Raw genomic sequence first — 6,270 nt, 5'->3', positions numbered from 1 at the left:
GGAGAGAGGCGAGCGAGAAAGGTCAGAGAGTGGTGAGAGGCTAATTGTATTTGTATATATGTCATATAATTGTATATATATATGTGTATAATTTGTATTTGTATATGTATAAAAGAGAACAAGTGACGTAATTAAAGCTAAAATTAAGTTGTGAACCATAATTAATTCAAACTATAGTGATATTAGCTAATTAACTAGTATATGTTTATTTTTTAGCGCAATTTTCATCTATATATATGTATATACTAGTGGGCCAAAAATGACCTACTTTAGGATCAAACGCCTCCGATTTCACTACAAGTTCAAGAATTCAAGCATTCAAGTTTAAGAACAATTCATTTCTCTACAAACTACAAGTTCAAGAATTCAAAGATTCAGGTTCAAGAACAATTCAAAATCAAGATCACCATATACAAGAACAAACTCGAAAGCCCTTAAATTCAAGATCAAGTTCAAGTTCATCAAAATTCAAAAACAAGCCCAAAAAGCTCTTTAATCTAAGTATAAGTCAAGATCAAAGCCATTAAATTAAAGATCAAGCTCAAAAGCTCTTGAATTTCTATTCGAAAAAATGAATCAGGGATTCATAGAGGTTGTAACACTCATATTTTGATAACAAATAAATACGATTATTGCAATATTTTTCGGTCTTGAATATTATTTTCTGGACGAGAATTTTAATTTCTACACTCCCCTAAAACAAATATAAAACTCAAATACACATTGTAATTATCAATATAGCATAATTATAACCTTAATTTACTGAAAAAGATCAACATTTCATTCATAATAAAGATAAGAATTCAAGCGTGGAGTTAGGTGAACTTCGAGTGGAGAAGCTTTGAGAATTGTCAATCCAAAGCTCTCACTCATATCAATTGCTTCATCTGAAGGCCTCTTAATTTCAAACCCCTGCAACAAAACAGCTAGCACATATTCCACAACTTGAAGGGCCAATGAAACACCGGGGCACATTCTCCTTCCACTACCAAACGGAATCAACTCAAAGTGATTGCCCCTTACATCGACATCTTTGTGAGTCGTCAAAAACCTCTCTGGCTTAAACTCCTGGGGATTTGGCCATATTTCAGGATCATAATGTAACTTTGATATGTTCAGTACTAAGCGAGTCCCTTTCGGTATATTGTAGCCACTAACAACACAATCCTCAATCGACTCGTGGGGTAGTGAGAGCGGAGTGGCTGGATATAAACGGAACGATTCTTTAACAATAGCTTGAAGATAAATCAAGTTCTTGATGTCCGATTCTTGGACACATCTATTCTTACCAATATGAGTATCTAGCTCATCTTTGGCCTTTTTTAGTGATTGGTAGTTGTTTAGGAGTAAAGATAAAGTCCATGTCAAAGTTACAACAGTAGTGTCTACTCCTGCCAATAGCATAACCTACGTACCAATCCAAAACCAAAAATTTCAGCAGTATATTAGTTAGTATATTAGTTTGCATGTGAAATATTTAAGATCACAAAATTTAAACGTACCACACAAGTAGCTTTGATAATGGTATCAGCATCAAAACCATGTAGATCTTTGTCTTCACAAATGGACAACATGACATCCATGAAATCATCTTCATCCCCACATTTATTTCCCCTTAATTTTCTCTTTCTTCTGTGCTCTGCTAACCAATCTTCAATAATAAAGTCCATTTCTTTAGCTGTCTCTTTCATTGCCTTCTCATGTCCTCCAATATCCAACCATCTTAGATAAGGTAAAAAATCAGCCACAACAGAGACCCCAAATAATTCAAGAAATCTTCTTATTGCTTTCTGAGCCTTATTCCTTTCTTCATCTTCCTTATCTGTTACAGGGGTGGATCCACAATTTAGGTTTCGTTCAACATCCAAATTTCTACAACTACATGAACTCAAAGCATTATTATCTAGTACTCTCTGTTTCTCAATTTATATTTATGCAGTTGGAATTTCGAGATTCAAATTATTAATTTTGAATAATACTTAGTCATATGTATGTGTATAACTTAAATTCAAAATTAAATACCTGTGTATTGTACTCCAAATAGCATCTTGACCATACTGTTCATAATTAAATTCCCGAACCATTCCTTCATCTCCATCTTTACAGCACCATTTAAATTACTACTACTATTATTTTTCAGCCAATATTCATAAGTCTCTCTTACAGCTAATTTTACTTCAAATTCTCTAACGTGTTTGAGCATTTTGATTCGCCGAGCTGAAAGAAATTCAATAGTGACTATTTTTCTAATCTCTCTCCAGTAAGGCCCATAAGGCCCAAGCCCAAACATGGCATAATTGTAGCCTAATATCTCTGAAGCTAGGGATTTGGGCCGGTTCGCAAAGGCCCTGTCGTTTGTGGTGAAACATTCTTTGGCTATTTTGTGATCACTCACGATTACTACTTGATTTACTCCGAGCTTTAATCGAAAAATAGGACCGTATTTTTCTGCCATTTGACCAAAGATTTTGTGTGGCATTTGAGATCCGTTGAGGAGGTGGAGATGGCCGATGATAGGCCATGCTCCGGTAGGTTCTGGTACACCTCTATTTCGCGTATGAGCTGCGAAAAAAAACTTGCGAAGGTAGAAGAAAGAAAGGAAGGAGATAGCTAGTGTAAGGGCAATCACAGATAAATCCATGGCTATAGTTGATTTGTTACGAGTTAGGCTTCTTTTTAAAATAAAAAATAGAGTCATGCAAAATGTCAAAAATAAATTTTGCCATTAGGCTTTAATTGGATAAGGTTCTTTGACTATAGATACTCAATAATGTAGGACGGTTCAACATCGAATCGACATCGATAATTCGAACCGAAAAAAAGTTATTAGTTTATCGGCAATAGGTTATTGGTTTAATGGTTTGATTTTTTTAAATTATTGGGTGTTGGTGTTTATGCATTTTAATATTAAAAGTAAAATATTAAGTGCATATGTTAGTGGGTATAAGTTGACAAGAATGTGGTCATTATTGTGGTGCAACTCTTGTAACCACTATTGTCATGATCTACCACTAATTTCACCCATTATTCTACCTCATTATACATTGTAACTTATGTAACCTTAGGTCATTCATTTACCTACATTATTATCCACTTTATTCCTATTCAATACAAAGAAAAATTTCTCCACTATAATTAGTGGTGTTTCTTCCTTTGTGAAAGGTGTATCTCAAAAAGATGAGAAGTGTGAAATATTATTGTAGTGTGTAGTAGTGAAAGAGAGAGTTGAGACATAGAAAAATATTCTAAGTCTTCAACTATATTCACTATATACAAGAGAGTATTTATGTGTTGAAGGAAGGTGTACTTATGTGGAGCTTTGGAGTCTTCAACTAATCCGGAGTTGCTTGAGTTGTACAATGTTGTTGGGCTGTTGTATCCTAGAGGGGACAAGTCAAGAGTATTATTGCTGGATCGGTGTAGATTATGCCGCAGTGGACTTAAATCTCCTTCAAGAAAGCGAGATATCCGTGCCTCAGCCTAAAGATTTGTTTATGCATTTTTTGTCATTTTATTTCAACTGTAATTTATTGTATTTATTACACCATCATTGGGTATTTAAAGTTCTTGACTTTGGATTTAGTTTCATATTTTTATTTCTAGCAACTCAAACTTTCGGTTATTCTACAATGTGTTAGTGATGTTTTTTAGCAAGATACAATTTATCAACTCAAGTACATGATTCATTTGGTTTGCCATCATGTTTCTAAGTGATTTTCAATCATTTGTTTTTTCTGTCAAATCTTATCGGATTAATCGATAACGATCAATAGCCGACAAATCAATAACCGATAAGCCAATATCTTAATGGTTCTTAATGGTTTCGCATGTCTACAAATAGATAACACATAAGTTGAACCGATAAACTTCAAAATCGAACCGAGCCAACCGATACTAACCCCATTAGGTCACTTTTGGATAGACAAATTATATAAATTTTGATCATTATTATTTTTATTATATTAATATTAGAAGAACTATAATTTATAGTATCCTTTTTGAATAGTTTTTAAATATTAAATTAATATAATTTTTTTTAATTTTGAAGAAACAAGTAAAAGTAAATTCATGAGTACATTTTCTAAAAGTAATTACACACGTAGGCCTAAAATTACCCGCTCTTGGATTGAAAAATTATCCACCATTATGGTGGAAGTTAAATACCAACGTGTAACTTCCATAACTTTTAAGTGGTGAATACAAATCTCATTACCGTAGGGGTGGGCGTTCTGAATTGTCAAATTTCGGATTCGATAATTGGTAGTTAAAAGTAGATATCAAATATCAAAGTTTTAAACTTTGGTTTGATAATTCAGTAATTGGTAAATCAAACTTCGATTTGATACGGTACTCGGTAATACCATATTGAAGTTGTAGCCGGTTGTATTACAAAGTTAATACTATTTTTGCAATTATTTCTATTTTTTAAATGTTGATGCACGATATAATAGAACATCAACAAGTAAGAAGTCATCAAGAATGACAAATTGATACAATCAAAAGACATGTATTTGGGTTGTTTGTGTTTATTCATTAACTTTCTCTTTGGACTTGTGTTAACGAGTAACATACATGTTTCTAAATGACCATCATTAAGTAAATTATTGGGTTATCGGGAAATACTAAATACCAAATGGTACTAAAGTTTCATACCAAATCCAAATCCGAATATCAGAATTCTAAGATTTTACTCCCAAATACCATACCGAATACCGAATATCGAATACTGAATTACAAAAAATTTTGGTTCGATTTGGTAATTTTATTTTCGATATTTTATGCCCAGTCCTGCTCATTAGTTTATGGGTAAATTATCTATCTTTTCAAGAGTTTTTGATATTATCATTTATATCATATATTTTGATCACCAAATACATATATCTCTGATACATAAATACATTTTTGCTCCATTTCAGTGTGAATCTTAGCCATTATTAGTTGTTAAGTTCTCTTGAAATATGATTCTGATTGAAAAAATAAAATGCAAAAAACTCAATTTTTTTGTAGACTAGAAGTATTTTAGAAAAGAATTTGGAAATAAAAAATTGTGAGAAAATAATTTGGGTCATGATCCAATAAGTAATAGATGTGGGCCTTCTGGCGAAGAAAAAGGACTCTTGAGGTGCATGACACAGACTTATATTCTATTCTACTGTAGTAGAAGTGTGAGTGAGAATAGGATATCAACATATCTGTTTAAAGTCAAATTCTTATAAGTTGAGGGTATTTTCGTCATACTAAATTATCTTCTCTACTTCCACTGTATTACAGGTGGTTGGTTATACGTGTCATCCAGGTCAGTTTATCGAAAAATTTTATGGTGGTAGAGGCAGTACAACAGAAACACAAGACTACTAATACAATCACTCTAAGACTACTAACATAAATATTTCCATATAGCGAAAATCACGAGTGCAATAACACATATGATCTTGATTTTTCTTGCCCGCTTTCTCTCTTGTTCATAGGATTTGATTCTTTTCAATAGACCCCATATGATCTTTTTTGCTTGAGGCGGTATTTCATCATCGTACCATCGAAAATAATCGCATCCATCTCTTCTCTACACAAATTATCAAAATAATTAAACTATGATTAGGGATTGACAACGTTTTGTTTAACCAGATTAGAATAATGATAAAAAGCTTACCTTTGTGTTTTTGCAGCAAAAAAATCGACGTCCTGTATTAAGTTGTGTCCATGAAATTTTCAATTCAGCATTGACCCCACATCGACAGAACACATTTGCATATGAAGAAGTTGAAATCGACAAATTGGACATTTCCTTTGCTGTGAAGAAGACGAATGAAGAATTTTTTTTGATCTCCAATGTAGCAGCAACAATGGTGAGATGTGGAGAAGAAAGAAATGAGAAATAAAAAAAGGGGAAGAATCTAGGGTTGGATAAATAAAAGAGGAAGATTTTGACCGTTAAGCATGTTAAAGTGTGCCAATCAAACACATCAACTTTTTTTTTCTCACTTCACGCGCTCAAAAGGAGTGCCTCACACGATAAGTGCCAAGTCAGACAGGTGTGTCTGATAGGTACACTTTTTGAGTGGTTTAAATGTTCAATAGGAAGGAGTCCTTGTTAAGGTGCCTATAAGGAAAATCCTTACAAGTTCAAGGTGCCGCTTATGTGTTCTGCCTAAAAATTAAGTAAAGGTAGGAGAGAAATAACAATGTAAATAAAAAAATAGGATTCACACATTTTTTATTAAAAAATAATCCCTCACACACCATGTCATACTTGTGCCTCTACCACCATAA

At 33.0% G+C, this 6,270-nt stretch overlaps 1 protein-coding gene across 1 annotated transcript; it reads right to left on the bottom strand.

The window, feature by feature from the left end:
• Positions 1-607: 607 nt before the first annotated feature.
• LOC102591317 (cytochrome P450 CYP82D47-like) lies at positions 608-2,672 on the bottom strand. The gene is made up of 3 exons (XM_006364749.2): positions 2,023-2,672; positions 1,503-1,822; positions 608-1,407 (listed from the first exon to the last, which is right to left on the bottom strand). Exons 1-3 carry the CDS (start codon positions 2,639-2,641, stop codon positions 781-783), a joined length of 1,566 nt encoding a protein of 521 aa, XP_006364811.1. The 5' UTR covers positions 2,642-2,672; the 3' UTR covers positions 608-780.
• Between the last annotated feature and the right edge of the window lie 3,598 nt (positions 2,673-6,270).

Source organism: Solanum tuberosum, unplaced genomic scaffold (assembly GCF_000226075.1).
Source record: "Solanum tuberosum cultivar DM 1-3 516 R44 unplaced genomic scaffold, SolTub_3.0 scf00513, whole genome shotgun sequence".
Taxonomy (NCBI): Eukaryota; Viridiplantae; Streptophyta; class Magnoliopsida; order Solanales; family Solanaceae; genus Solanum; species Solanum tuberosum.
Note: the sequence above shows the minus strand (reverse complement) of the source record. Positions and strands in the feature narration are given on the sequence as shown.

Excerpts from the sequence above, each read along its gene's own strand:
- LOC102591317 (XM_006364749.2), bottom strand. The coding sequence starts at position 2,641 with ATGGATTTATCTGTGATTGCCCTTACACTAGCTATCTCCTTCCTTTCT. Across the intron at positions 1,823-2,022 it reads ATTTGGAGTACAATACACAG|ATAAGGAAGATGAAGAAAGG; the intron begins GTATTTAATTTT and ends CCCCTGTAACAG. Across the intron at positions 1,408-1,502 it reads TTATCAAAGCTACTTGTGTG|GTTATGCTATTGGCAGGAGT; the intron begins GTACGTTTAAAT and ends ATTGGTACGTAG.